Source organism: Penicillium arizonense (assembly GCF_001773325.1).
Source record: "Penicillium arizonense strain CBS 141311 chromosome Unknown PENARI_contig002, whole genome shotgun sequence".
Taxonomy (NCBI): Eukaryota; Fungi; Ascomycota; class Eurotiomycetes; order Eurotiales; family Aspergillaceae; genus Penicillium; species Penicillium arizonense.
The window spans coordinates 873,590-900,576 of record NW_019173279.1 but is presented as its reverse complement, the minus strand read 5'-3'; the positions used below and the strand labels follow the sequence as shown (position 1 = coordinate 900,576).

General features: G+C 51.0%; 7 protein-coding genes across 7 annotated transcripts; 2 read left to right on the top strand and 5 right to left on the bottom strand.

Moving 5' to 3' along the window:
* Positions 1-491: 491 nt before the first annotated feature.
* Positions 492-1,642, bottom strand: PENARI_c002G00196 (sedoheptulose-7-phosphate:D-glyceraldehyde-3-phosphate transaldolase TAL1; the record flags this gene model as incomplete). The annotated part of the gene is made up of 4 exons (XM_022627143.1): positions 492-1,112; positions 1,165-1,448; positions 1,517-1,528; positions 1,585-1,642. The coding sequence occupies 4 exons, from the start codon at positions 1,640-1,642 to the stop codon at positions 492-494; spliced, it is 975 nt and encodes a 324-aa protein (XP_022492649.1).
* Positions 1,643-2,314: 672 nt separating this feature from the next.
* PENARI_c002G05887 (Beige/BEACH domain protein) lies at positions 2,315-10,162 on the bottom strand (the record flags this gene model as incomplete). The annotated part of the gene is made up of 7 exons (XM_022627542.1): positions 2,315-2,344; positions 2,396-2,773; positions 2,833-3,138; positions 3,189-3,343; positions 3,407-6,760; positions 6,813-7,625; positions 7,675-10,162. 7 exons carry the CDS (start codon positions 10,160-10,162, stop codon positions 2,315-2,317), a joined length of 7,524 nt encoding a protein of 2,507 aa, XP_022492730.1.
* An 808-nt stretch (positions 10,163-10,970) lies between these two features.
* Positions 10,971-12,587, top strand: PENARI_c002G00176 (S8 family peptidase; the record flags this gene model as incomplete). The annotated part of the gene is made up of 3 exons (XM_022627138.1): positions 10,971-11,339; positions 11,404-12,330; positions 12,387-12,587. The coding sequence occupies 3 exons, from the start codon at positions 10,971-10,973 to the stop codon at positions 12,585-12,587; spliced, it is 1,497 nt and encodes a 498-aa protein (XP_022492611.1).
* Positions 12,588-13,696: 1,109 nt separating this feature from the next.
* Positions 13,697-14,522, bottom strand: PENARI_c002G11347 (uncharacterized protein; the record flags this gene model as incomplete). Its single annotated transcript, XM_022627913.1, has 2 exons — positions 13,697-14,407; positions 14,457-14,522. The coding sequence occupies 2 exons, from the start codon at positions 14,520-14,522 to the stop codon at positions 13,697-13,699; spliced, it is 777 nt and encodes a 258-aa protein (XP_022492573.1).
* An 800-nt stretch (positions 14,523-15,322) lies between these two features.
* PENARI_c002G05605 (uncharacterized protein) lies at positions 15,323-20,331 on the top strand (the record flags this gene model as incomplete). Its single annotated transcript, XM_022627528.1, has 2 exons — positions 15,323-15,387; positions 15,453-20,331. The coding sequence occupies 2 exons, from the start codon at positions 15,323-15,325 to the stop codon at positions 20,329-20,331; spliced, it is 4,944 nt and encodes a 1,647-aa protein (XP_022492878.1).
* Positions 20,332-22,766: 2,435 nt separating this feature from the next.
* On the bottom strand, positions 22,767-25,307 carry PENARI_c002G05953 (putative neutral amino acid permease; the record flags this gene model as incomplete). The annotated part of the gene is made up of 4 exons (XM_022627546.1): positions 22,767-23,311; positions 24,112-24,590; positions 24,640-25,069; positions 25,133-25,307. The coding sequence occupies 4 exons, from the start codon at positions 25,305-25,307 to the stop codon at positions 22,767-22,769; spliced, it is 1,629 nt and encodes a 542-aa protein (XP_022492293.1).
* A 568-nt stretch (positions 25,308-25,875) lies between these two features.
* PENARI_c002G07579 (polysaccharide deacetylase family protein) lies at positions 25,876-26,958 on the bottom strand (the record flags this gene model as incomplete). Its single annotated transcript, XM_022627655.1, has 4 exons — positions 25,876-26,014; positions 26,066-26,470; positions 26,523-26,799; positions 26,853-26,958. The coding sequence occupies 4 exons, from the start codon at positions 26,956-26,958 to the stop codon at positions 25,876-25,878; spliced, it is 927 nt and encodes a 308-aa protein (XP_022492503.1).
* Between the last annotated feature and the right edge of the window lie 29 nt (positions 26,959-26,987).

The window sequence follows — 26,987 nt, the reverse complement described above, 5'->3', positions numbered from 1 at the left end:
GACATAATGGCACTATACCGCCTCGATGTACGGCTACTTCGTTACTAGTGGAGGTTTTGTTGGTACCGCTTGTACCGGTACCCCTCCGAGCTTGGAGCTCTGGCCTCCACCGTAGAATGTTCTCTACAAAAGATGTACTTGTCAGGAATTTATGTTTCACATAGGTCTCACGATGAGTTGTCTGCAAACCCAGTGAAAAACCACCGGAGCCTATCATCAATTGATACATAGCCTCGGGTATAGAAATCAGGAATATCAATCCCGGCTCATAAATGACACGGCGTATCAACTTGCGAAATCTTACCTGTGCGGGGTCATCCCTGAATAAGCCGACCCGGCCAGATCAAATTGCTTATTGAGCCGGACTCCTACGCTCCTACTGAAAAAAACACCGAATGCGGAGCAGAAGTTCATCAATTCGTATCTACCGATTCCAATTTTGGGGGGATCGCCAATTTACAAAAATTTAAAACACATAAAATCATAGCCTTTTAAGCCTGGATCTTCTGGGCAAGGAGCTGCTTGAGGGTAACGGCGTCAGCGGCGAACTTGGAGATACCCTCACGGAGCTTCTCAACACCCATGGCCTGCTCGTTGAAGTCGAAGCGGAAGGAAGCCTCATCGTTAAGGTACTCGCGCTTCTCAATGTCCAAATTGTGGGCATCAGCAGCGTTGAGCTTCTGGGGCACAGCGTCGGTGGAGTTGTAGAGCTCCTCCAGGAGGGCGGGGGCAATGGTCAGGTAGTCACAGCCAGCCAGCTCGGTGATCTCACCGATGTTACGGAAAGAGGCACCCATGACAATGGTGCTGTAGCCGAACTTCTTGTAGTAGTTGAAGATGTCCTGGACGGACTTGACACCGGGGTCTTCCTGGGCGGTGTAGTCGCGCTTGTGAGCGGCCTTGTACCAGTCGAGGATACGGCCGACGAAGGGAGAGATGAGGAAGGCACCGGCCTCGGCGGCGGCGATGGCCTGGACCAGGGAGAACATGAGGGTCAGGTTGCAGTTGATGCCGTGCTGGGACTGCAGGACGTGGGCGGCCTTGATACCCTCGTAGGTGGAGGCAATCTTGATCAGGATACGGTCCTTGGAGATACCGTTCTCCTCGTAGAGCTATGTCCGGATTAGCCGGGTATTTCAATCCATTTGATGCTATTCAACATACCTTGATGATCTCAAGGGCCTTGTTGATGGAGCCCTGAGTGTCGAAGGACAGCTTGGCGTCGACCTCAGTGGAGACCTTGCCGGGGATGATCTTGAGGATCTCCTTGCCGAACTCGACGAGGAGACGGTCAAGGGTGGCCTCAACCTGCTCATCGAGGGTGCCGCCCTTCTGCTTACCGTAGGCAATGGCAGTGTCGATGAGGGCGGCGTACTCGGGCTTTTTGGAAGCAGCCAGGATCAGGGAGGGGTTGGTGGTGGCATCCTCGGGCTTGTACTTGCCAATGGCTGTGTCATGTTAGCTTACCATTCATTGTTGAAGGAATCAAATTGCGGGCAATTTCCGGGATACATACTGGCGAAGTCACCTAGAGAATTTGTTAGCTGTGTTCCATGCATGTAAGCGGAGAGGTGGGGAGCTTACCAGAGTCGCAAACGACAACGGTGCCAGTGGCCTTGAGCTGTTCGAGAGAAGAAGACATTGTGTTAAAGTAATCAAGAGAGGTATTGATGGATAGAGAGAAAAGGAGAGTGAAGAGTGGCGGCGGCGCGGTATTTAGATGGGAGGGGTGTGTCATGAACCAGAACCAGATCAATTGCCGGGTACTTGTATTTAATATGGCCCAACCATAGTAAAAGGAAGTACCTGACTAGTGCCACATCCGAGGTGGGATGGTGGGGCAAATGACGCTGCGCGATGAAATCACAACTGAGAGGTGCGCAAGGCACATCTCTGCTCTGCTATCTCTTTACTTGTTCGGCTTTCTGTTTAGCGAGTCCTCTTCTCTCTCCTACTGTTCTATACAGATCAAATATCACTGTGACTTCATCTGATCTGAGTAAGTATCCTACGTTCCCGATCCGGCCCAGTGTGCTCCGACATACTCCCCCAACCGGAGGATGGTAGACCGGACGACGGCCCACTAATGCAGCGGTTCTGCATGCTCACCGGGACCCCGGTTAAATACCGCGCATAGTTTGGAGAACAATCTTGGATATTCGCTATGGACGCTAATTTCCCCTGATGGCGGGGTTGCCCGAAACGGAAGCCATAAACGCCACTCTACTCAGACATTTAGATGCTTTTGGGTTATGAACAGAGACAAAACTATAGAGAGAAAAATGCAACATGTGGGAGATCAGCACTCCGACACTTAGCGGCGCTGGATACAATTCCACTCATACTAAGATCACGTTAGCTGGACGAATTGAAATAGCAGAGTGTGGAAACTCACCACTCGGCCTGCCTCGTCCCCGGTATAAACCACGTGGGGAAGGGTCAGGATGCAGCTAATGCCCGCGCTTATGTTCACACCGGTATCGCGGCTACTGTCGGTGTGATGCAGCTGTCGGATCAGCTCCAGCTCGAATCGACCGGCGCGGATAGTTTTTCTCCAGATGTTGACCACACCACGAGAATGGCCCGTCAATACCAATTCACGCTCTAGCCACTCATTTTGCACGCCTTCGTAGAAGACGCATGACAAGACGTGATCATCGCCTGAATCACAGACAGGCTGGTCGACTAGCACCACGCCGTTCAGTGTGTACAGGGTCAAGCGACTGCCACGACAGACCATGATGTCGCCAGAGACATCGTTAATTCGGGCAGACTGCAAGTTCGTCAGTATATAAGTGGGAGTGGAGTCGATACTGGGAACAAGAAACATACATCAACCGCACCATCGGCGGGCAGTGCTCGCACAAAGCATCGCCGATTGAGATCCCATAGCATGATCTGTCCGTCAGTCGACGCAGATAACAACGCACTGAAGGAACGGGAGATGGCAAGCACCGTGACCGGTGCTCGATGGCCAAAGAGTGAACCCATGGGCTGCAAATCAACCGACTTGGACGTTGCAGTAACTGTCCATAATGAAATAGTACAGTCGGTGCCACAGGTAACAAGTGTGCGTGAATCTGCGAAACTGGCGTAGGAGAGCTGGCCAACGTGGAGGTGCTCAAAGTGTCCCAAGAGCTAGTACTGTCAGTGCCTACATAATCTTTTACACATGGAAAGATACATACCTTGCGAGTGTCAGCGGCGTAAAACCGGACACTTCCATCGAAGAATCCCCATTCCATGTAATACTCGTAGGTTGGTGGGACATTGAGTCTAAGAGCGGCAGTGCAAAGAAGACGATCCTGTTTCATGGAAAGGTTGGCTACTCGCTCTTCGATATCTACATAGTGTTAGCATCAATAAATTTGTTCGACAGGATAGAAGCGCCGAGGGAAAGGCTTACCAAGAAGAGACAATGGCATCTGCGTTAGTGACTCCGCAAGCGTATCCAGTCGAGGTATGCGGTGCCGTTGATCTTCCCTCGGTGCATGGGGTCTCTGGAAGATCTGATGCGGGGTTTGCCCAAAGTTGTGAATGATACCAATAGTAGCCAGTCGTTCCATCGGATCATCAATAGCGTCCAAATCCTTGGCACCCTTGTAAGAGAGATGATGGAAGACATTGACAGATTCAATAGCCGCCTCGCCCTTTTGCTTGCTACCAAACACCAGATCAATCCAGTGATGCAGGTTCTCGGACACATAGGGGCTCTCAAGCGCCTCGCGGTGCTTCGCGATGAAGATCTTGGGATCACCCTTGGCCCAGGGTGGCAACTCGACGGAATCAATGGCCGTGGTCATATTTTGAAGAAGACCAAAGTCGTATTTGTTTGAGTTCACGAAGAATTCTGGGAGATAGAAGAACTCAGGGATCAGTTCCCGTACATCGGACATGTTTCCTCGAGACGCTGACTCCCATGCTTTGCGGATGGAGTAGAAGAGGCGGTCCGCGTGGTCAAAGCTGCCACCCTGAAGGAGGAGATAGGACTTCACGAATGGCTGGAGACGAATGAGGTAGGAGCTAACAATCATGGCAGATGAGTAGTGAGTTCCATAATGGAAAGGAGGCGAATTGTCGTCGCCCATTTCAGCGAATGCATTGTACCGTTCTCGGAAGCCCGCTTCTCGCTCCGGAGTTTGACATCCCATAGGCTTGGACAGATCTCGGAAGGTGGCTGGGTTGGTAAGATCAAGTTCCTCGCTCGTATAGTCTGCGAGGACCCATGGAAAGACAGGGTACTGAGTCAAATCGTTGAAGGTACGTCCGGCAAAAGTGTTGATCAACATAAGATAATGGAAGTTGGAGATTTCTCCCTTAACCCATTTCCGTGTTGCTGGGTTTGCCGGGAGATGACCGAAAACACTGGCAAACTTTGATCCAAGGGACTGGGGTGCATCATCTTGACTGCGAAGAGTCTCAAACCGCCAAATATCTTCTGGTCGCGAGTGCCCAGCACTCCCAGTGATCTGGGGCGCCTTGACTCCGAGTTGGTTGCACAAGTCATCGCGCGATTTTGCGGACATCAGCGTTAATAAATAACTTGTGCCATCTGTGAAGAATATTTCCAGGGCAACATCACGGAATAAAAAGCGGCGCTTTGAAACGCTGACCAGATCGGACCATTTCCAGCTTCTTGTCTCATGCTCTTGGGAGCGGCGGTCAGTGGACTCTCGGCCGGCAATCATGCGCACATAAGGATCCCGTTCCTCGTTGGGAGCTTGCCAAACATTGACAATTTCGCCATCCGCTCTCTGGAAGAAATTATCTAGAATGTAAATGCAATCTTTTCCAAGAATCAAGATTCCTTCCACTGCTTCTAGACCAATGATTCGAGACAAGTTGCACACGCTTTGCACTTGGTCGCCACGTTGCAAAGATCGCATGACCTTCCGGTTCCTATCTTCATAGTCTTCCAGCCCGATTTTGGGGTCATCGATCATCTCGAAGTTATCCTCCAACATGCTTCGATTGTCAGCATCGCCCCGTGGTGACTCGGGTTCCACATTTTCAGACTCGCCGTTAAGAGGGTGAGGCGTCGTCATGTTCTCCCCCTCCGAGAGTGCACGTATCCTGGTATCAATTTTGATCGCAGGAGGTTCGGAGGCCTTCCGCTTAGGTTGGTAGTCCTGTCGATCGCCAGACTCATCTGGAACAAGACGAAGTCGCATACGACTGCGACCTTCCGTCTGGTCTAGCCACCACCTTCTCTCCTTGTTCTCCGATAGAAGACCACCTGGTCGCCGTAGGTCGAGCAGTAGGCTAGAGAACGCAGACCACATAAAGGTTGAGCTATCCTGCAGGTCTTGCAAGTATCTTTGGGATTTCAAGAACTCGGATGCTGCGATGTTGGATATCCAGTGTGGTAATGTTGCGTCATGCTTCCGAACCATGTCTTCGTCGAATTTTTCGATCTGAGCCCACTGTCTCAGTTTGTCTTTGCGTTTTGAGACACGAGTGCGGATAGATTCCTCGCTGGTTGCATTCTCCTCTTGGACAAATGTCTCCCATGACCGAGACATTATCCCAAAGAACAAAGCGTCAAGATCATCACGCTGTTCGTCGATCCACTGCAAAAATGATTCATCCTCCATTCCTGAAAGAGCGTCGAAGCCGTCAGCCAACCGACGTTGAAGGTTTGCAGGTATATGGCTTAGAAGAAGTGTTATTTCATCTGGTGCTTGCACAAGGATAATCCTCCATAGACTTGCAGCAGCTGAGCGGACATCCATGTTTGTGCTGATCAGTTTGGTATAAAGAAGATAGCACAGTAGGTGTAAATGCTTTGATTGGGTTTCAGCTGCGGCAAGAAGAACCACCTGCCAGTAAGTCAAGCGATTCAGGAGAGGAACAGTCTGTGTATCGTCTGCTTCCGACAACTGGAATAAGACAACTTTGTAAAGGGTTGAGCGGATCGTTGTTACAGCCTGGTTGCACAAACGGATGCTCTTCACTTGAGATATGTCAGGGCGCTGCAGATACTCTAAGATTGTCCCAGTGAATTCTAGGGTAGAAGCGGCTCCATTGATAAACCAGCCTTCGTATACTGCCTCTGTCAAATGTGTTGACAGACGCCCAAGGTTCGTCAGGGTCCGGGGCTCATGGAGAAGACCCGGCTGGACCAACGGCAAATCTTGCAATGTGGAAAGTACACAGCTGAAAACCCAGGAGTCGAAGTATGCTTGGTGTTCCAGGAAGCCAGGCGGTGTCTTGAGATAGAGACCAAGACCTGAGAAGTCTTTGCGCCCCAGTAGTTGATCCTGGAATACAGCCAAGATTAGTCCAAAGATGGACTTGACGAGCGGATGTTGCATGGAAGCTTCATTGCCAATAAAGGTTGGGTTCACAAAACGCCGAATGCGAGCGGAAGATGGCTGGTGCTTGGCCTTGTCAGATGAAACCAGAATGAAAGATGAGCCACGGCGTAAAGAATCGGCGCTCTCCTCGGGATTGCCCAAAGAATCGACTGTAGTCGTCTGCAAAGTAGCTGGTGCATTTGCAGTACTTGAACGCGGCCGGAGAACCAAGTTGCTATCGTCAAAGCTAAGCCCGCTGTGACGAGAGTTTAGCTCCGTGTTTGGGCCAACGGTATCAGCGCCGACAATCACAGGATATAGCACAGAAAGAAGTTCTTGCACGTATGTGGAGTGTGTGGTGACATCCTGGAAGCTTGAGGATTTTGTGCGTGCTTCTGCCAAAAATTGGACAACCGAGCTGATAACGGAAAAGCTAAGAATGGTCTGATCGGTCGTAGCAGTATCTAAGAGTACAAGGTTAGAAAAATGCTACAGTCATCTGTCTCAAAAGCTTACCATTCCACTTGAGCGAGCCCATTTTTGACTTCTCGCAACTGGAAGCCCGCCCTTCGAGACCCTCGCCACCGACGCTAGTTTCCCCCTCTTGTACGATGATGTGCCGTATCCCACTCTTCATCATATTCACAATCACAGGAAGCATATCTGGAAAGACAACAGTTACATCCCCTTCAGCCAGGAACATATTCACTAGACCAGACCGGTCAAGTGGTTTTTCGAGATCCAACATAGCAATATCACGGCCAAAGAAGATAGATAAGCAGATCGGCCACAAAGCAGGCACATTCCACCATCTTTTCAGACGGTACTCTAGGATAATGTACCCACCGCTTTTCTCTGCAAACTTCTTACTGTAGCCACTGCCATGGACCACGAGAAGACGGGCTAATATCTTTGTAGCAAGCACCACGATCTCGGGATCATCTTCACACATAAGGTAAAGAAGCCACTTGTTGGTCACAGCTTTGGCAAATTTTCTCAAAGGCGCGGGGTCGAGGGGATCACACAGTACAGAGGCATAGAGACGCAGCATCTCAATACCCAAAGTGACACCGGGTACTTTACTTGACTCCGATTTTGCCGATGCTGGTCGGGATGAAGGAGAAACAAAGCGTAGGCTCTTCTTCCTTTGCAGATTAGCGGGCGTCTTTGGCTTGTGGAGTGCATAGGTGATAGATAATGCCAGTGAGCGGAGGAGATCAGGAGACGGGCTGCTCTCCATCAAAGAGCGGAATGCCGATAGACAAGGTTGGAGTGATTCCTCCGTCAAGTCTCCACTCTTCAAGGTCTCCAACAACTTCTTGTTGACGCCTTTTACAGTTAGCTTGGATGAGATGGTTGTAGTGTTATAAAGACTTACGCATACGACCGAGACGTCTAGCGTTGAAACGGCGATAGTTACTATCAGAAGCAAATGTGCAGAATTGTGAGTAATACAATTCCAGCACAGGTGATTCTCCCAGTCGCCAGACGTCCATGTCGACAAGCAGGACACGATAGGCAAGTGGATTTGTGATAATGGATCGATTGGGTTGCTTGAAGTCGTATCCAACAAATGCGAGAGTCAGACGCAGCAAGTCGAGTGTCAGGGTAGATAGCTCATCGGGGTCGGAGCTGACCACATGAATTCTCGCTGCGCCTGGGACATTGCCCATATGGAATCCAAGCTTCTCGCGCAACAAGGCTCCCAAGATACCATAGCCATTTTCTCTTTCCATAGCTTCGCTGTTTCTCCAGTTGTCTTGTACAGCTTCGTAGAGAGCCTCCACAGCCATGCGAGTGCTTTCAGCAGTACTTGCAGCCTGGATTAAGCTCAAGTGGACCGCAGCACAGCCACCCAGGCACCAACTGGCATCGTCAAGTGCTCTGGGGACAGCAACGACAGGATCGCCAGTCAGAATACCCACTCCTTGGGGCTGTGTTAGCCCATCATTGATAGCTGGAGTTGCGCCGTTGACAGCAACAGCATTACCACCCGCTTTCGTGAGCTGCTGTAAACTCTTTGCTGCCTGCCTTGACAAGCATTTAATCAGCTGCGACTCATCGACATTATTATTGTCGTCATCATCCAGAACAGCGGTAGAAGAGACATTGATCAAAATTGAGCTCTCGCGAATTAAAGTACTTGCCCGCCTCCGAATGGCAGTGACGATATCTGAGGTCTCTTCTTTGCCAGGATGGAGATGTTCGTTACGCAAATTGAGGGTTGCAGAAGCCTTGTATGTCTGGAAAGACCCCAGGCAATCTTGGAAGTTACCGTAGTATCGAGGTCCAAGGTTGTAGAAAACAGCAATCATATCATCACTGTACGCTTCGTCAAAGAGCATACCATTGGCAAGCGACCATCGCGAAGTAGACACGCCCTTCCCGAGGCGCATTGCCAGGTCTTGGGGAGTGCCAAAGAATGCCTGGATCCGGGGTGGTCTGCTTGGAGGGTGGCTTGTAGGTACTGAGGGATATTCGATCTTCAACTGCTCAACGAATTCACCGTCTATGAAAAGAAACGCCCGCGAAGAAGACATTGGCTTGGGCTTCTTGTGCACGACACAAATATGATACCAGCGCTTTGGCTCGAACTTTGCTGACTTAAACCGAACACTAGGCCGTGGTCCTCGAATTGAAGTTTGAAGAATAAAATTTCGAGTGTCTTTCTCCAGGTAGGCAAGAATAAAACATGTTTGGCTAGCATCGAACGCTCCAAAGATAGTGGTATGGGTATTGGAATCAAATTCATCAAAACGGGCCCACACAGACAGAGTGTATCCAGCAGAGGTGATAGGTGGGAAAGGACGGCCAAGGGTTCCGAACTCGACAGAGCAATATCCGTGTCGGGACATATCGAACTGTATTGAAGGGGGCTCCTTGGACGACTTGAGAGCAGAAAGTAGGACCTTCAACACTTGGGGGTTCTCGTGGGCCCCGCGATATAGAGCCACCGCATCATCCAGGTTACTCATTCCCTGAACGCTGAGATATTTTGCGAGGTCTTGATAGATTACTTTTTCGCTGTCAAATCGTGCACCGTCGAACAAGAGAGGTAAAATCGAGGTCAGCATATCGGTGGCATGCAGGGCTACGACGTTTCTGCGAGACTGAGAGGCGAGTTGGCAGAGACAAGCCGGCAAGGCCAGGCGGAGAACATCATATCCAGACGAAAAGGAAGAGTGCATCAGCCAAACACGAAGGAATGGCCCGAGCAGCTCCGGCACCTCCACTGTTTCAGCCGACCCAATGCAATGATCCACGGCATCCTGGACTTCCTGCGGAGACAGGACAGTGTCGCTCTCGGGAAACTTGGCGTCCAGTGTCACAAAAATACCTGCCACGGTCTCCTGGCAAAGAGCTGCGGCCAGGATGGCCCCATAGAGATGTTGTGCATCACCCTTCGTGGTGTCTATCTTCTTGACCAACGCGGTCAGAGTCCTCTCCAAAGCAGCAATGCCTCCTCCGACTATCTTCCGCGCAAAATATCGCTTGTTGCTAAAATTGTCTTTCAGGCCCTCGGCTAGCACACCCAAGACATCCTTGAAGATACCTAGTAGGCTCTTTAGTTCTTCTTTGGATAACTTGTCGGGGTCGTAGAGCTCGGCTAGCTTGTCAGCCAGCCTCAGAAGTGTTTGAAAGCCCTGGTGATATCGGAACGCGTCTTTGGCGGTCCGCGGATGGGCATCGTCTATGAAGGTATGACGGAGACGAAGCAGCGATTCGGTCGTTGAAAGGGCCTGCGGGAGGGTAAATTCGATGCCCGCACCGAGTTTCTGGAGCTGCTCAATTGTCGGAGCTAGCTCTTCGGCCAATCGTTCGGTCGATCCGGCGGGGGAGGCAGGATGGAGGGAAGCCGGAGTCATGGCCAAATCTTATTCACGTCCGCTCCGTATGACCATCGGAGACCGTGAATATTGAATTGCGGGTACAGTCTGCATCACAGTGCGCCAAGGGACGAGGTGAGGCTAATTAGCGCTTGTCGTCATCGGACTAAAATCAGCCACACTGAGGTGAGGGGGAAGTTACATATCAGGTGACCTTGGGGGCTGGATGTATCGGTAATTTACCGTTGATAGGACGTGATAAGCGATAAGACAGCTCTACAGTGTAATGTGGAGAAGATAGGCAACAGATCCTATGAGCGGCTACTCCGCAGATCGGTCACAGGTCCAAGTACCCAATAATGCGCTAATCTGCAACCTTGGAAGCCAAGGGTTGACTCACCCGAGCACGCGACTTCGGAGGAGAAGTTGCCTTGAGCTGAGAGCGGCAAGGTGCAGGGATCCGGGTACCTGGCGTCTCGCCTCCAACACATCATCATAACGGAGCATATCAATCTTGGAATCGCTCAACTTATATTATAGGTAACCTTAGCATTAGAACTTACCTAACTATACGTAGCTTATGGCTTAGGGTAGATAGGCGGACACTGAAAGAGGAGGCGAAATTGTACCATACAGTACATTCCCCGTACTCCACTCTAACTGGTCAATGATCGACAAATCCAGGTCACAGGTTGCTTGCATCATCACCTCAGATAAGAGAGACCGCCCCCGTCTTCTCCTCACTTCCCTTCTCTCCTTCCCCATCCTATCCTCATCATCCATTACATCCATCCTATCATTTATATCTGTTTGACTTCCCTTGTGTTCTCTTTTCAATCTGCCCAGCATGAAAGGCTTCCTGAGCCTGACTTTGCTCCCGTTGCTGGCAGCGGCCACACCCGTATCGGTGGGCTCCATCCACAATGACGCAGCTCCCATCCTCTCCTCATCAAACGCCGAGGACATCCCTGACTCTTATATTGTCGTGTTTAAGAAGCACGTCAATCAGAAGTCTGCTTCAGCTCACCACAGCTGGGTGCAGGACATCCACACTGCTCAGAACGGTCGCATGGAGCTGAAGAAGCGCTCCTTGTTTGACTTCGACTTCGAGGCTTTCATGGGTCTCAAGCACACTTTCCACATCGGTGGCGAGCTCACTGGATATGCTGGTCACTTCCATGAGGATGTCATCGAGCAGGTCCGCCGGCATCCAGATGTAAGCACCCCCCTTTCCTCTACTACAGTGTTACAGCGGCTAATCAGACTGCTCTTATCAACAGGTTGAGTACATTGAGAAGGACTCCGAGGTCCGCACCATGGATAGCCCTCAGACCGAGAAGAACGCCCCTTGGGGTTTGGCCCGTATCTCTCACCGTGAGAGCCTCTCCTTTGGTACCTTCAACAAGTACCTCTACGCCGAGGACGGCGGTGAGGGTGTTGATGCCTACGTGATTGACACTGGCACCAACGTTGACCACACTGACTTCGAGGGCCGTGCTAACTGGGGCAAGACTGTCCCCCAGGGCGATGCCGATGAGGATGGAAACGGCCACGGAACCCACTGCTCTGGTACCATTGCCGGCAAGAAGTACGGTGTTGCCAAGAAGGCCAACGTCTACGCTGTCAAGGTTCTCCGCTCCAACGGCTCTGGCTCCATGTCCGATGTCGTCAAGGGCGTTGAGTGGGCTGCCGAGGCTCACATCAAGAAGGCCAAGTCTGGTAACAAGAAATTCAAGGGTAGCGTTGCCAACATGTCACTTGGCGGTGGCAGCTCCCGTACTCTGGATCTCGCTGTCAATGCCGCCGTTGATGCTGGTATTCACTTCGCCGTAGCTGCCGGTAACGACAATGCCGATGCTTGCAACTACTCCCCCGCCGCTGCAGAGAAGGCCGTTACCGTCGGTGCCTCCACTCTTGCTGATGAGCGTGCCTACTTCTCCAACTACGGCAAGTGCACTGACATCTTCGCCCCCGGTCTGAACATCCTTTCCACCTGGATCGGCAGCAAGTACGCTACCAACACCATCTCCGGTACCTCCATGGCCTCCCCTCACATTGCTGGTCTCCTGGCCTACTATGTCTCCCTTGCTCCTGCCAAGGACTCGGCCTTCGCTGTTGCCGATGTCACCCCCAAGCAGCTCAAGGACGCTCTCATCAGCATCGCCACCAAGGGCACCTTGACTGACATTCCCTCTGACACCCCCAACGTAAGTTCTTACCTACTCTTCCCCTTTCTGTATCATTCAATTCTAACCTTGTTTAGCTTCTGGCCTGGAACGGTGGTGGTTCTTCCAACTACACCAAGATCCTTGCCGATGGTGGTTACAAGGCCGGCGTCAATGTCGAGGACCGCATCCACGATGTTGAGGACCGTGTCCACAACATCATTGAGCAGGCTGAGAAGACCATCCACAGGGAGATGGGTGCTATCTACAGCGAGATCAAGGATGCTGTTTCTGCATAGATTAGAAGCTTGTTCGGGCCTTGTCAGTGACGGGTCCAACAACTCGGGCATTTGGATGAATGGATTAACACAGGCGCACTTCTTGTTTTCTTTGGGTTTATCATTTCGTGTTGGATTCTCCACGAATCCACGGGTCTACCCCGCATCACTCCTATACAGATTGCTTCTTGCTATTTCGTTGTCTCGTTCTTCACTACGTAGCATATTAGTCTACTTCGCAAACGGATTGATCTAGAATGTTTTTGTCAATATAGCACCAGTCGCTTATATATGCTCATGTAGGTTTAAGCACGTTGGCAACTCATAAGCTGCAACTTCATAAAGGTACTTAACTTATCCTTCTTCCGTAGTACCACATACTCCCCTCAACTCCCTCGATGTGGCCAGTACCAACCCCAACCTCCGCAACTACCGTGGACGTGGAAGGCCATTCCATTCATAAGACCTGCACGTAGGGGATCTGTGCCTTAAGGCCTGAATGGAAGAGCCGAGGTGGGATGTTGGGGGCCCGGTGGAGGAGATCAGGGAACCTTGGGGGCTATTGTTGCGGTGTGATTGCTGCCGTTGATTGTGCAGCTGGTCTTGTTGTAGAACTGCGGATTCGTGGCACTGGTTTACTTCGGGTTGGGAAGATTTGGTGGATTAGGTTGTTGTCTATGTTGTGAGGGCCTGGGTTGGCATCTTACTGTGATTACTGTCGTTGTTGGTTGGTAGATTGAACTGACTTGTGTAGTGATGGGTAATCCGGTGGTCCAATATAGGAGTGGTTCTATACGGGGGTCGGGATCGTGTGGGGAAGAGTCCACTTTTGCTGGGCAATGGAGATTGGCCTTGGGTAGGGCTGACATTGTTCGAGGTGTAAGCTCGAATTTACATAGAAGTTGGAAACGAATAAGATGTTTGATTTGTATGAGAAATGTACTGTAGTGACGCAAATTGCTAGCTCCTTATGCTATAAACCGTAAACTCACGACGCTAGAGGAAAGATAAAATTGATAAAAATGACCGTTAGATGTGTACGCCGAGAATGCTAAATATGCGCCCAGAACCGTGAATGCGAGACATGAAACGCCCAGCAGCGAGCCCAGACACAAGGTGAACCAGTCACCTTACGCCTTCATCGCATCCTTGTTATCTTCCTCGATCGAGTCATCGTCCACCTCGTCGATCTCGCTGTCACTGAACTGTTGAAGAAGATCCTCGTCAGAGTCACTCCCGCCGAACACGTCGCTATCCGCATCACTATCCGCCCAGAAATCGTGGTCCTCCTTCTCGGTAGGCTCGCGGACGATAGATGTCTCGTGTGTCGGCATCACGAAATCAGCTGGGATATCCGCCTTGGACCTCTCCACGTCGGCCTTGACCATTTGGCGGTAGGCAGCGGGATCTTTGCGGAATAGGACGCCTGCATCGACATTGGCCGGAGAGGAGGGCTCGGCATCGTCCAGAAGGGAGATGATCGAGATCAGGACGGATTCGACGCGCTGGGCTGGGGACCAGCGCTCGGAGGCTAGCTCGCCGGACATTTCATCTTCGCCTGGTGCGTGGAGGATTGAGATACACAGCTTTCCATCTGGGTAGATGTTCGGGTGGTGCAGGGGCTTGCGGAAGCGGAACTCTGGAGGGGCGAATTTGTTAGTCACATGGCAAATGGTCACCTGGGGGGTGATTTGAGGTTCTGGGTTTTGGTTACCTGGTGGAGCATAAGGATAGTTCGCAGGGAAGCGCATCTTGGCTCTGAAATAGCCTCCGTAGTACATGGAGTCGGGGTTGATCACGATAAGAGCCACATCCCAGTTGAAGATGTCGTCATTGTGTAACTGCGAAGGTTAGTCAGGATATCCCATAGAGTGGAGGAAGAAGGCGGACCTGGACGTGGACCCATTTCTCTTTAAGCAGGGTCTTAAATTCGTTCATGAGTATGCGTTCCGCCATGGTGAGTTTGCGTGAATGGAAAGTTGGGCGGTTGGAGGTTATATAGGCGACGAAGGTGCCTGACAAAGTTGCAACGTTGGGAATCGGGTGGCGACTGAGTAATCATCAAACTTTGCCAAAGTTGCCTTCGAACGTGATAAGTTAGCTATCACTAAAACATACACAACTTGATCTACATACGTACCTGGAGAGTCACCTGCATGTCTCTCTTTCCCTCTCTGCAGTGGGGATCTTCGATAAGAGATCCCGGAGACACGAATGCCTCAGAACACCAAAGAAATAGTCGGACTCCGAATATAGTTTAGCCATATAATAGCTTTGTTTAGATCAGAACTAGTAGATACTGCGCGCAGAATTACCGAAGTACTGGTACCTCAATCCGCTGCCAAAACGTGGTGGCGGCGTATGTCACCCTACCCGGAGTCCGTCCACCGCCGGTTTTGGAAGACTCGCAATCCTTGCAGTTCTTCTTCTCCTCCCCCGCCTTAAAAGGTCTCTCTCAACAATCTCACTCTGTTTCCTCATCTGTTTAACAGCTTCCTTCCTTTATATCCGAGCCCGGCTCGCTCACTCGCCTCAACGGCCCTCCGTCCCGGGATCTTCTTCCATCCGACACATCAAAATCTGGTCGACTCTGCAATGCCAGCCTTGTCCTGGCAAGTTGAATATTTTTGCTGAAGTAACGACTTTATTTCGGTCGCATTGCCTGACTATACCTCGTCGCCAGCTCGAGAGCTGCGTGGTCGCTTCGCGCGAGGTCCGAGACTATAAGTCTCTGCGAGCTTTGCGCTCCGCCAGTTATGCTGCCGCAATGTCAAGGCCCTGTCTGGGCCATTGACGACTTGTCTCGTTGCTTCCAACGCAAGTGAGTAACTCGAAACTGCGTTTGCGACCGTTGATTCCATGCTGATCATGATGTACATAATATAGCGTTCTTCAAGTGATCCTTCCCCTCACAGCTTGCAGCGTCTCGGTGCTGCTAGTTCTCATTCGCCTCGCCCATCGATATGTGGTTTCCCGAAAAGGTGTTGTGTACAAGGTCCTCCCGAACAATGACTCCGAAGAGCTTTCCAATGGCCAGGAAAACGAATGCGATGCGATGCTCTTCCAGGCTGCACAGCAGGAACAAAATGATTCCGAGGTCGATCGCCCGCGTGGAGAAATAGCTGTCGTCTTGGTCGAAATCGCTGCGCTTATTGGCCAAGTTGCAGTCTTCATTGTGATTTTGTCATCTCAAGCCTGGGGTCGCAATGGAACTCTTCCCGCCGTTGCGGGTTTGATATCGTGGGGTTATGTCATGTTCTTGGTGCTGGTTCGATTCCTTCTATCGACATTGGATATTTCCTCCGCCCCGAGACTATGGAATCACACGGCTATCCTATACAGCTTCCAGTGGCTCTTCAACGTCATGGTCTTCCGATCCGCCATTATCCACCCCTTGTCTCAGCGCGCCCTGGTTCTGAGCAGCGTTCAGTTCTCGTTGAGCACATTGCTCCTTCTCATCGCACTCACCACTCGCCGAGGCAACAAGCCAGTTTTGGTTGAGCGTGAAGATGGATTGGAACCTCCGAGACACCCCATGGCGAGTCTATTGTCGCTCGCAACATTTTCCTGGCTCGATCCGCTTGTCTTGAAGGGCTACCGTCAACCCCTGGAACTTGAGGACGTCTGGAACTTGACCCCGTCCCAAAAGGCCGCCAACGTTCTCAGTGACTTCCGCAAGCGCCATATGAAGGGTTCTCTGGCGTGGAAGCTTATTCGCTTCTTTGCCGGGACAATTTTGAAGCAGGGTGCTTGGACCGTCTTCGCCAACCTATTCGTCTTCATGCCCAGCCTACTTCTCAAGGCTATTCTTGAGTATGTCGAGGACCCTCGTTCCACCACGCCTAATGCAGCTTGGTTGTACGCCATTCTACTTTTCTGCTGTGCTACGGTCCAGGGTGTGGCTGATGGACAAGCCCTGTTCATTGGTCGTAAGATGGGTGTAAAAATCCGTGCGATCATTATTGGTGAGATTTATGCCAAGGCCCTACGACGCAAAGCAGGTGCGTCGGTAGAAGCGGCCCGCAAGGCCGTGGAGGTACCTCTCGTCAAAGATGCAAAGAAGAAGAAGCGTCTGTTTCCTTTCGGTCGCAAGAAGAAGGCCGCGAATGGCAATGACACCGAAAATGGAACTAAGCCTGCTGCCGAGGAGGACACCACCCAAGCTAATGTCGGTACAATCATCAACTTGATGGCGATTGACTCCTTCAAGGTCAGCGAGGTTGGCGCTTATCTTCACTTCTTGTGGGCTAGTGTGCCCGTGCAGATCACCATGGCCGTCGCCCTGCTTTACTACATCATGGGCTTTAGCTCTTTTGCTGGCATTGCAATCATGGTTCTCATGCTGCCTGTCAACCTCTTCATCGCCCGCCAGTTCAACAAGGTGCAAAACCAGATCCTGAAGGGCACCGATGCCCGCATTCATTCTACGAATGAAGTACTGCAGAACATTCGCATCATCAAGTACTTTGCGTGGGAGCAGCGTTTCCAGGACATTGTCAACGAGAAGCGCAAGACTGAATTGAAGGCCCTCCGTAAACGATACATCCTTTGGTCTTCTGCCGCAACTGTCTGGTACGGCACACCGATTCTCATCACCTTCTTGTCTTTCTTATTGTACACTGTTGTCGAGAAGAAGCAATTGACTCCTTCCGTTGCCTTCCCTGCGTTGTCAATGTTCTCCTTGCTCCGTGTCCCCCTGGACCAACTGGCGGATATGGTAGCCCACGTTCAGGAGTCAAAGGTTTCCTTGGACCGTGTGGACAAGTACCTCAACGAGGAGGAGACTGGCAAATATGAGCAGCTCCGTGAGAGTACCGTTGCAGGTACCCCGATCCGGCTTGGCCTTGAAAATGCCACTCTCACCTGGAGCACTTCAAAGCCCACGCCCCAAGAAGCTGGATCCGCTGATGGCCTGGACTCTTTCCGCTTGATCAATATTGACGTCGAATTCCTTGTTGGAAAGTTGAACATCATTGCCGGTCCCACTGGCTCTGGAAAGACGTCTCTGCTCATGGCACTGCTTGGAGAAATGAGACTCCTGGATGGTCGTGTTCACCTCCCCGGTGGAATGGCCAACAGAGCAGACCTCCCCGTTGACCCCGAAACTGGCCTGATTGACAGTATCGCATACTGTGCCCAGGAAGCGTGGTTGGTCAACGATACTGTGAAAGAAAACATCATCTTCGCCTCACCCTATGATGAGCGTCGCTACCGTGCCGTGCTCAAGGCCTGTGCCCTCGAGCGCGACCTTCAGATCCTTGATGCTGGTGATCAGACCCTTGTCGGAGAAAAGGGTATCAGTTTGTCTGGTGGCCAGAAGCAGAGAATCTCTCTTGCCCGTGCCATATACAGCAGTGGCCGCCACTTGCTCCTGGACGACTGTCTCTCCGCTGTCGACTCTCATACCGCCAAGCACATCTTCCGCCAAGCTCTTACTGGTCCGCTGATGCTGAACCGTACTTGCGTGTTGGTAACCCACAACGTTGCCCTGACCGTGCCCCAGTCCGACTATGTCGTGGTGCTTGAGAACGGCAAGATCTCCGCCCAGGGTCGCCCCGATGATGTCGCTGCTACTGGTGCCTTGGGTGATGAATTCCTCAAGTCTCGGCCTGCCTCCAGGGCTAGCTCCCGTGGCTTGTCTCGTGCGCCTTCAGACCATGGAGGCGCGGATGATGAATCCCCAGCCAACGGAACAGCGAATGGAAACGCAAAGGATGGAAAGGCCAAGCTATCAGAGTCCAAGGCTACTGGTAGCATCAAGTGGTCTACCGTCAGCATGTACCTCCGCTCCATGGGTCCGTGGTACTACTGGATTGGAGCTGTCTTGGTGTTTTGCTTGCAGCAACTGGGCTCGGTTTCCACCAACATTTGGATTCGTCAATGGGCAAACTCTTACCACACCTCCAAGGTTGGCACTGAGAACAATGCCGGCCATTACGCTGCTGCCGCCCACCTCAAGCCGCCCACCTTCAACGTTGGAAGCGTTGGTCGCGTCAGCAGCTGGAGTCTGCCGCAATTTGGTACAAGCTCCACCAACGGGCCTGGTAACGAAGTCAATGTGGCCTACTACCTCGGTGTATATGCGGTGCTTGGCTTCCTTTACATCGCAATTTCTCTGTCTCGCGAGGCTGTTCTGTTCTGGGGCTCTCTCCATGCCTCCTGGAAGATCCACGATCGCCTTCTCAAGGCTGTCATGCATGCCAAATTCCGCTTCTTTGATTCCACTCCTCTTGGCCAACTCATGAATCGGTTCTCCAAGGATATTGAGTCTGTCGACCAGGAAGTTGCTCCCGTTGCCATCGGCATGCTTCACAGTCTGGCCTCGGTTATCATGATTGTCATCCTGATCTCCGTTATTACCCCTGGCTTCTTGATCGCTGGTGTGTTCATCACACTAGTGTACACCGCACTCGGTGCTGTCTATCTGAACTCTTCTCGTGATCTCAAGCGTCTGGAATCTGTGCAGCGCAGCCCCCTGTACCAGCAGTTCGGCGAGACGCTCAACGGCATTGTCACTATTCGTGCCTACGGTGATGGTCCCCGTTTCATGATCGACAACCACCGCCGCATCAACGCCTACAACCGGCCACACATCTACCTTTGGGCTAGCAACCGCTGGCTCGCTCTCCGCGTGGACTGGACCGGTGCTTTGGTTTCCTTCTTCTCGGCCACCTTTGTGTTGCTGAATGTTGGAAAGATTGATGCCGGTGCTGCTGGTCTTTCGCTCACCTACGCCGTTACATTCACAGAGAACGTTCTCTGGCTTGTGCGTCTCTACTCCGAGGTTCAGCAAAACATGAACTCCGTTGAGCGAGTGAGAGAGTATCTCGAAGTGGACCAGGAGGCAGCCGCTGTCATTCCTAAGTCCAGACCTGCCGCTGGTTGGCCCAGCCAGGGTGCGGTGGAGTTCAACGGCTATAGCACCCGGTACCGCCCTGATTTGGACCCGGTGCTCAAGGAAGTTTCTTTCTCCGTCAAGGCCGGCGAGAAGGTTGGTATTGTCGGTCGCACAGGTGCCGGAAAGAGTTCGCTCGCACTGGCTCTCTTCCGCGGTCTCGAAGCAGAGAAGGGACAGATTCTGATTGACGGTGTTGACATCGGTTCGATTGGACTGCGCGACCTGCGTGAGGCAATCACCATCGTGCCCCAAGATCCAACTCTATTCACCGGCACGCTCCGCAGCAATCTGGATCCCTTTGGCCTCTTCAGCGACGAGGAAATCTTCACAGCCCTCCGCCGTGTCCATCTAATTGGATCTAGCTCCTCGGGCACCGCAACCCCTGCAACATCTAGCACCATCGCAGCAACAGAAGCCAATGGCGAAAACGGCAGCGTCGTCGACAACAAGAACATCTTCCACACCCTGGACAGCCTAGTCTCGGAGTCGGGCTCAAACCTCTCCCAAGGCCAGCGCCAACTCCTCTGCCTTGCTCGTGCTCTACTCAAGAGCCCCCGCGTCTTGATGATGGACGAGGCGACCGCCTCCATCGACTACGCGACAGACGCCAAGATCCAAGAGACCCTGCGCGAACTCCGCGACAGCACAATCATCACCATCGCCCATCGTCTGCAAACAATCATCGACTACGACAAGGTCCTGGTCCTCGACCACGGCCGCGTCATCGAGTTCGACCACCCCTGGGAGCTGATCAACAAGGAAGATGGTCTGTTCCGCGGAATGTGCGATAACAGCGGCAACATGGACGTTCTTCTGGATGGTGCGAAGCGCGCGTGGTCTCAGAAGCGTCTTGTCGACGACTCTTAAAAGTTGCCCTTCGATCTGTTGGGTGATTTCCTTTTCCTCTTCCATTCTCATGTTTTCTTATAGAACTTGCGTACATATCCATTGTCTACCTGTTTGTCTATTATTGACTCCCCGCTCATTTCCTCGGAGCGGGAATGCAAAAAGAGAGAGGTCAATGTAATCGTTATTTTCCATCTGGGTGGCTTTCATCAGTTTGTTATTTATTGTTGTTTATCATCTGTGTTTTTGCTCATTTTCATTCTCATCGGCCGTCTCTTGCACCGCCGTGGCGTCTGGGCATTGGCTTTCCTCTCTTGATGCTCTCTTTTCGTCTTATCTTCTTGACTATCATTTACACATAAATCGGAATTTAGGCCTATGTGGCTATCCAATCATTTGAGTGCTCAAACTTTGTCCTCTTTTTGAGTAAGTTAGTTCCTATAATGCAAGAATGCAGATGATCTAAGGAGTAGTTGTATGTTTTTACTCAAATTGACAATTTTATGCTAACCTCAAGTTTTGCTAAGAACTTACCAATGATGTCAGGGCCATGGACCTGTCGATCTCGGTTCCTGATGAGACCCGATTGACTCCTGCAGAACTAGCGATTTGGAACGATCCCGATCTACGAATGCCCGAAGTTTTAATACGACATCTTTTTGTCTGCCAATTCCGGCCTCGTGTTAATAGTCCAAAGAAATACATTGCCTGCACCACTATCACTCTGTTTACTGTATCTTCCACATGCAGTGTATAGTTCGGCCCTTTGATCACCGAGGTTTGAATTAAGTGGACCTCGATGGAGCTCTAATTCTCCCAATCAAATGGGCGTAAATGTACGTACTCCATATTTACAAACCACGATTCTTTCTTAAAGATCTGCTATTGAAACACTTTAAGACGGCATTGCTATAAAAGTAGATATAAAAGTAGATCATAGCCCCATTTTAATGCAGCTTGTGGACATCTGAGTCCTATACGGAGTACAAGCCAGTACTCCCTGTTCCTGATCTGCAGGATTCCTTTCCCTTACCTCACACTAATAGAATTCAAATTCATTATGATGATACTTAGCCCTCGAAATCTGCGGAACTATTTTCCAAATATGCTAATTGCGCCGGCCCTAGCTTGGTCAAAACAAATTCTTCCCCTATCCAGTATTAAGGAAGACTCCCCGACCTAGAAGCTTCATCTCTCCATTATCTTCCATCTATCCTCACTATCCACCACTCCATCCACAATGATGCTCAAGACCTTGACGATCTTCACCTCCCTCTTGGCCCTTGAGTCCGTGTGAACAAGTCGGCAGCACGCATGATGTGGTCGAGTGCAAGCTGGACTACCAGTCTGTTAAGAAGAAGATTGACTGTGATAGTTCTTGATTCCATACTGTTTTGGATTGATTGAGATCATTTTCGCACCATGATAATTGTGTTTGAACGCTAGCGCGATGTGACAACGGAATGTGGTTGTTCTGTGGGATTGTATTTAACAAATAATCAACGTGGATGCCAATTTCATTCCTGTGCCTGTTCATCTTTTTTTAGGTGGGCTTGTACCGTGCATCATGTAGGAATGGGTCATGTAGTCAGATCTGCGATACATGGTATAAAATACCTTGCTACTTCGGTTGGCATGGACCCTAAGTGGCCCTTTTACTTGGAAAGAAACGGATACTTTCAGGCTTATCTCAAGTATGTCTAGACAGCCATGCGCACCTTTAGAGCATAGAGAACCTAGGGAGAAAGCGGTGAATGATGACTAGGTCAACAGACCGTGAAGATTGGATCTTTTGATATCAGAACAACAGTTCTAAGCAGTTCCTCCCTTCTGTGTAAATGTTTGACTGGACAAGCGTAACAGGAAATAGTATCCTCAATATTGACCCTTTTGGTTCTCTCGCCCATCCGATTTGTCTTGTCCATCGAGAGAATTTGGAACAACTTAAGGCGCTAATCAGCCAGCTAGAAGCGATACTCCATTCAGCAGGAACCCACAATTTCGAGCGCCTTGTGCATTAGAGATATCCATAGAGCGGATGCAATTCCAGTGATCTGGCACGAGATGAAGCCGACCCAGGTGGTGATACCAGTCGAGATGGTGGCAAGTATGTTGTGTGTATCCCAGTAGAGGGCTTCAACATATAACCACACGACATTGGCTCGTTGTCTCTTGCTTGCTGCTTATTGTCTCATTCCTTTTGGCCAGAGGCCAATGCGTGAATAGATATTGTGGGGAAGGTCTGATTCTCCGAAACATGTAGACTTCCGTTCGCGCAATGGATTTCAGCTGCCAAAATCCGATGATGGTCATTGCTGCGGCGTGTTCGAGTGATCGCCCAGGCCCATGCGGCAGAGCAGTCGAGTTATTCCATGCCTTCGTCGTCGAAATCCATATCCGATCAAACGAAGAAGCAAGATAAAGTCGAAAATTAATCAAAAAACGATATCACAACCTCACTTCTTGGCACCAATTCCTCTCAGGATAGTAACGAAACAAACCACAACAGCAGCAACAACAAAGAACCCAAACGGCGGACACAAAGTGCGCTCATCCTCAGAAGCTTCGTATGCAGCTGTGGTAAGTTCCTCCAGGAACCCGCCCTGCTCGCTCAGCTTCGAACCCGAGGCCATATACCCGGCAAATCTGGTCCTGTCACCGGCACCGGCACTGGCAGCGCCGAGCCCATCCTTGGAAGCAGGAACGGGATGACGACTTGACTTTTGCACTTCTTCCGACGATCGGGAGCTCGAGGGGATAAAGCCCGCCTCGCGCATAGCGACCTCCCGCAATAAAACTTCATTTTCAAGGTCTTCGTCGTCTTGGATGGTCTCGGGAAAATAATACGGCGATCTCTTATCCGCTCGTGGGTCCAGTTCGGACAAAGCCCATGACGCGGCCTGATTCGTTGGCGAGTCCGCGATGGACGGGATTGAAATTTCGCGAAAAGTATTTGGCGGGATTGGAGGAGACTTTGGAATTGCGGCTGCTAAGGCGTGGCCTGTGAGGAGAAAGAGTATGGCGAGTTTGCGCAAAGCCATGTCGGAGGCTTCGGATGATGATAACGGAGATAAGCTCTAGATCTCCCAGAGAAGAGGGTGCGACGGAGAGGTTTGAGGATACAGAGAAAGGAAATGAAGAGAGATGGAAATAGGAAGAATATAAAGAGAATTAAAAGAAGAGAAGCCAGAATTACATGGTGAGATAGAGGTGTCGACGAAAGAGGGAAGACAGCGCACGTGGGCGCATTCGCGTTCGGGTGCGGTAACGGCACGCGGCGGATGTACCAATAGGAAATCGATAGGTGGTGAACTTTCGTCTATTGGTCAATCGTAGTCTCGATGGTGTTTGATTATAAAGTTATAGAAAACAGTCTAGATCACAATAGGTGAAGGTGAGGAATCATGCTGACGACCTTAGCCCACTTAGGGCACGGCCACCCACCCGGCTTGAGTAGACAAGATTTAAGTTACTCCGCATACCTCAACACTCCTCAACTATTATCCGCGCAGGAAAAGGCAGATGCGATGGCACCATCCGCATAGGCCTGTTTAATCTGCACAACAACCCCATAAGTGCCACCAACCGCCATAAACAGACCTAACAGAACAAGGAAGACATGGAAAGCATACAACATAACCCTCAGCACATTCCCCCTCCAATAATCGCGATGGCTATACAGCCACAACCACCCCGGCAGACTAATCGCCAAAGGCGCAAAACACAAACTCCCCACCAGTGCCAAGACATAGTTGAAGATAGGGATGGCGCATGCCAAGACAAACGAAATGGCGGCCATACCCACCGTACACGCCAACCACGTTCCCCAATGTACAGCCGTGTTCGCCTGCAAATGGCGCGAGTCACGCAGAATCCGCACGAAGAGGTATTTGGCTGCGACGTGTACGTAGAGACAGCCGCTGATGATCAGGCCCGGAAGGGCGATCCCGTAGGCGACCCGCTTGACGGTTTCGCCGGCGCTGCCGAGAGATGGGGAGGCGATCCACTTGCCGCACCAGGCGTAGATTACTAGGCTGAAGGTTAGGTAGGAGGCTGTTACCAGGCTCATGCTCAGGTAGACTGCTTTGGGGTAGTCTTTTGGCTTGCGCATCTCGGAGATGACCGGGAGGAAGGCAGATGTTGCTGCGCTGGAGACGAAGATTGTTGCTGAGGCTGTAATTCCGGTTGTGAAGTCCGGGTCACCGATGACTCGGTAGCCAAAGTCGAAATCGCCTGTTTGGGGGGCTGCTGCCGGTCGGTCTCGTGTTGTTACGCCGATACTGGGGCCGTCAGTATTTGATCCAGGAGTGGAAGAATGGCGGAACTTACACAATGATAAAGACAGCAATATAGACACTGCCAAATCCAAGCCAGGTGAGCCAGCCGATATGCGAGAACTTGCGCACACTAGCACACATGGCAATGATAATCGTCCCGATGAATGAGAACCAGACGGTACAAATGGAATGCAGCGATAGGGCATTGAGTGCCGTCGACACACCAATGATACCCGATGCCGCGACAATCACATAACTAACCGTGAACAAGAAGCCAACAAGCTCCTTCACGACCGGTCCGCCAACCACCTGGGCCATATCGGCGATGGAGTGGCAGCCTGGATAGGCATTGCGGAAGTTGCCCTGCACAATAGCGCAGTAAGTATTGAGTAGACTCCAGCCTATTACAGTGATGGCGCCAGGGAATGCGCCTAGCTGGTACATCAGTGATGGGATGGAGAGGACGCCGGTTGCGAAGATGACTGTTGAACAGCGTCAATTTTGTCACAGGAAGAATGGGGTAAATGGAGCTGGATTAGACTGACTTTTTAGGAAGATAACTGAAGCCCGGATCCAACTGACAGTCCGGAAATCGACTTGGCCATCACCTCGTTTGAAGACCTCGAATTTGTCTTCAACTTCGGCTTCTTGTGTGTCGGTGACGTTGGGGTCGTCTGTGTAGGGAGGGGCTTCCTTGATCTCATCTGCATGAAGTGCCATGATGAATGAGGATGATAAGCTCTGGCTAGCTTTGGTCAATTGCAAGTATAGGCAGCGAACATGGGGCTCTGAATTGGAGATACCACGGTCGGTATATATAGACAAGCGCTGAGCACGGCACTTATCTCCCGTGATCTTGTTCACAAATACGTATGCTTGGCACCGTGGACGTTCTCTGGGGTTCACAGTACTTTGTCACAGCTATTTCACACTAAAGAGCGATAAGACGGGATAGAGCTGGTCCACTTTCCCCACGAAACGACAAGGGCTGAATATCATGGAGGTGAGGTTGGCATGTTGGAGTCGTGTTGGGGTAGATCCCCGGTTTTGGGGTAGGGTTGGCAGGGTTGGAGATAAGATATTCAATGATGGCGAAGTCATATCTTGTTCTTTGTTCTGATACTGATAGCAATAGCTAAGTTACAACGGCGGTTTGATATCATTTGGGGTAGGTGGAGGGAGGGTCTTTTGGGGTCGATGGAGTTGGACCCATTTATGAGATAAGATGAGATATAGTTGTTGAACAAGATATTATTGCATATTCACTAAGTGCTAAAACTCGAACTATTCACTTCTGCAGCATAGCACCTGCCTTTGCTGGCATCAATGCCCCTGGTGGAGGCGTGTTCTTCTTCTTAAAATCGTCACACACTTGTTCCATAGTCACAAATTCGACACCTTCATGTTTCTTAAAGTGCTCAATCAGTCTGATGGATGTCAGTACTATTATCCAGCCAAAGATATATCAGAAAACACACCTTTCATGCATAAGAAGTACATGAGGCCTTCCCGAAACATCCGGGTGAATAGTAATCGGGAAGATAAACTCGTCATACTCGCGATAGAAGTAGTCGAAATGGTCGCGCCAGATATCTTCCACGTCACGCGGGTTCACAAACCCATGGCTGTTCGGCGCACTCTTGATGAACATCATTGGTGGCAGGTCGTCAATGTACCAGTTGGATGGAATCTCAACAAGTCCAGTTTGCGGTCCATGCTCAAGAGGCTTCATCCATTCCTCCGCCTTCTTCTTGTAGTCAATCTTAGTCCAGCTGTCGCCCGTTCGCAGGTAGTAGGCCTGGCAATCTTCGTGGCTCATGCTGTGGTCGTACTCAATGCCGTAGTCGAGGAGGAGTTGGGCGCCTTCTCGGCTGGTTTCCCACCTATAAAAAAATCATTAGGTTCCTCCCTAAGCTAGTAAATCAAAAGACCTACCAAGGTGCCACGCTACCGCGAGGAGGTTTTCCGGTAAACTCGGTCAACATCTTGTATGTTTTATCGAGTACATCGCGCTGCTGCTCTATCGACATATCCGTCGGGTTCTCGTGGGAGTACCCGTGCAGGCCGATCTCGTGACCCGCATCGCGAACGGCAGCCATGTCCTCGGGGAAGGTCTCGAGCGAGTGACCGGGGATGAACCATGTCGTCTTGATGTCGTATTTAGCAAACATTTTCAATAGACGCTGAGTCCCAATTGTTCCTGCCCAGTACCCTATATCGCGGGCAATTAGAACACTATCACTTCATCAATAGACCAAATCATACCCCTGCTGATGTCGTTTGTAGAATCCTCTCCGCCATACGAGCCCAGCCAGCCGGCCACGGCATCAACATCCACGCCATAAGTAATCAGAACTCGCTTGGGTGCCATAGTGAATAATTGAACAACGGAGGTGGTCG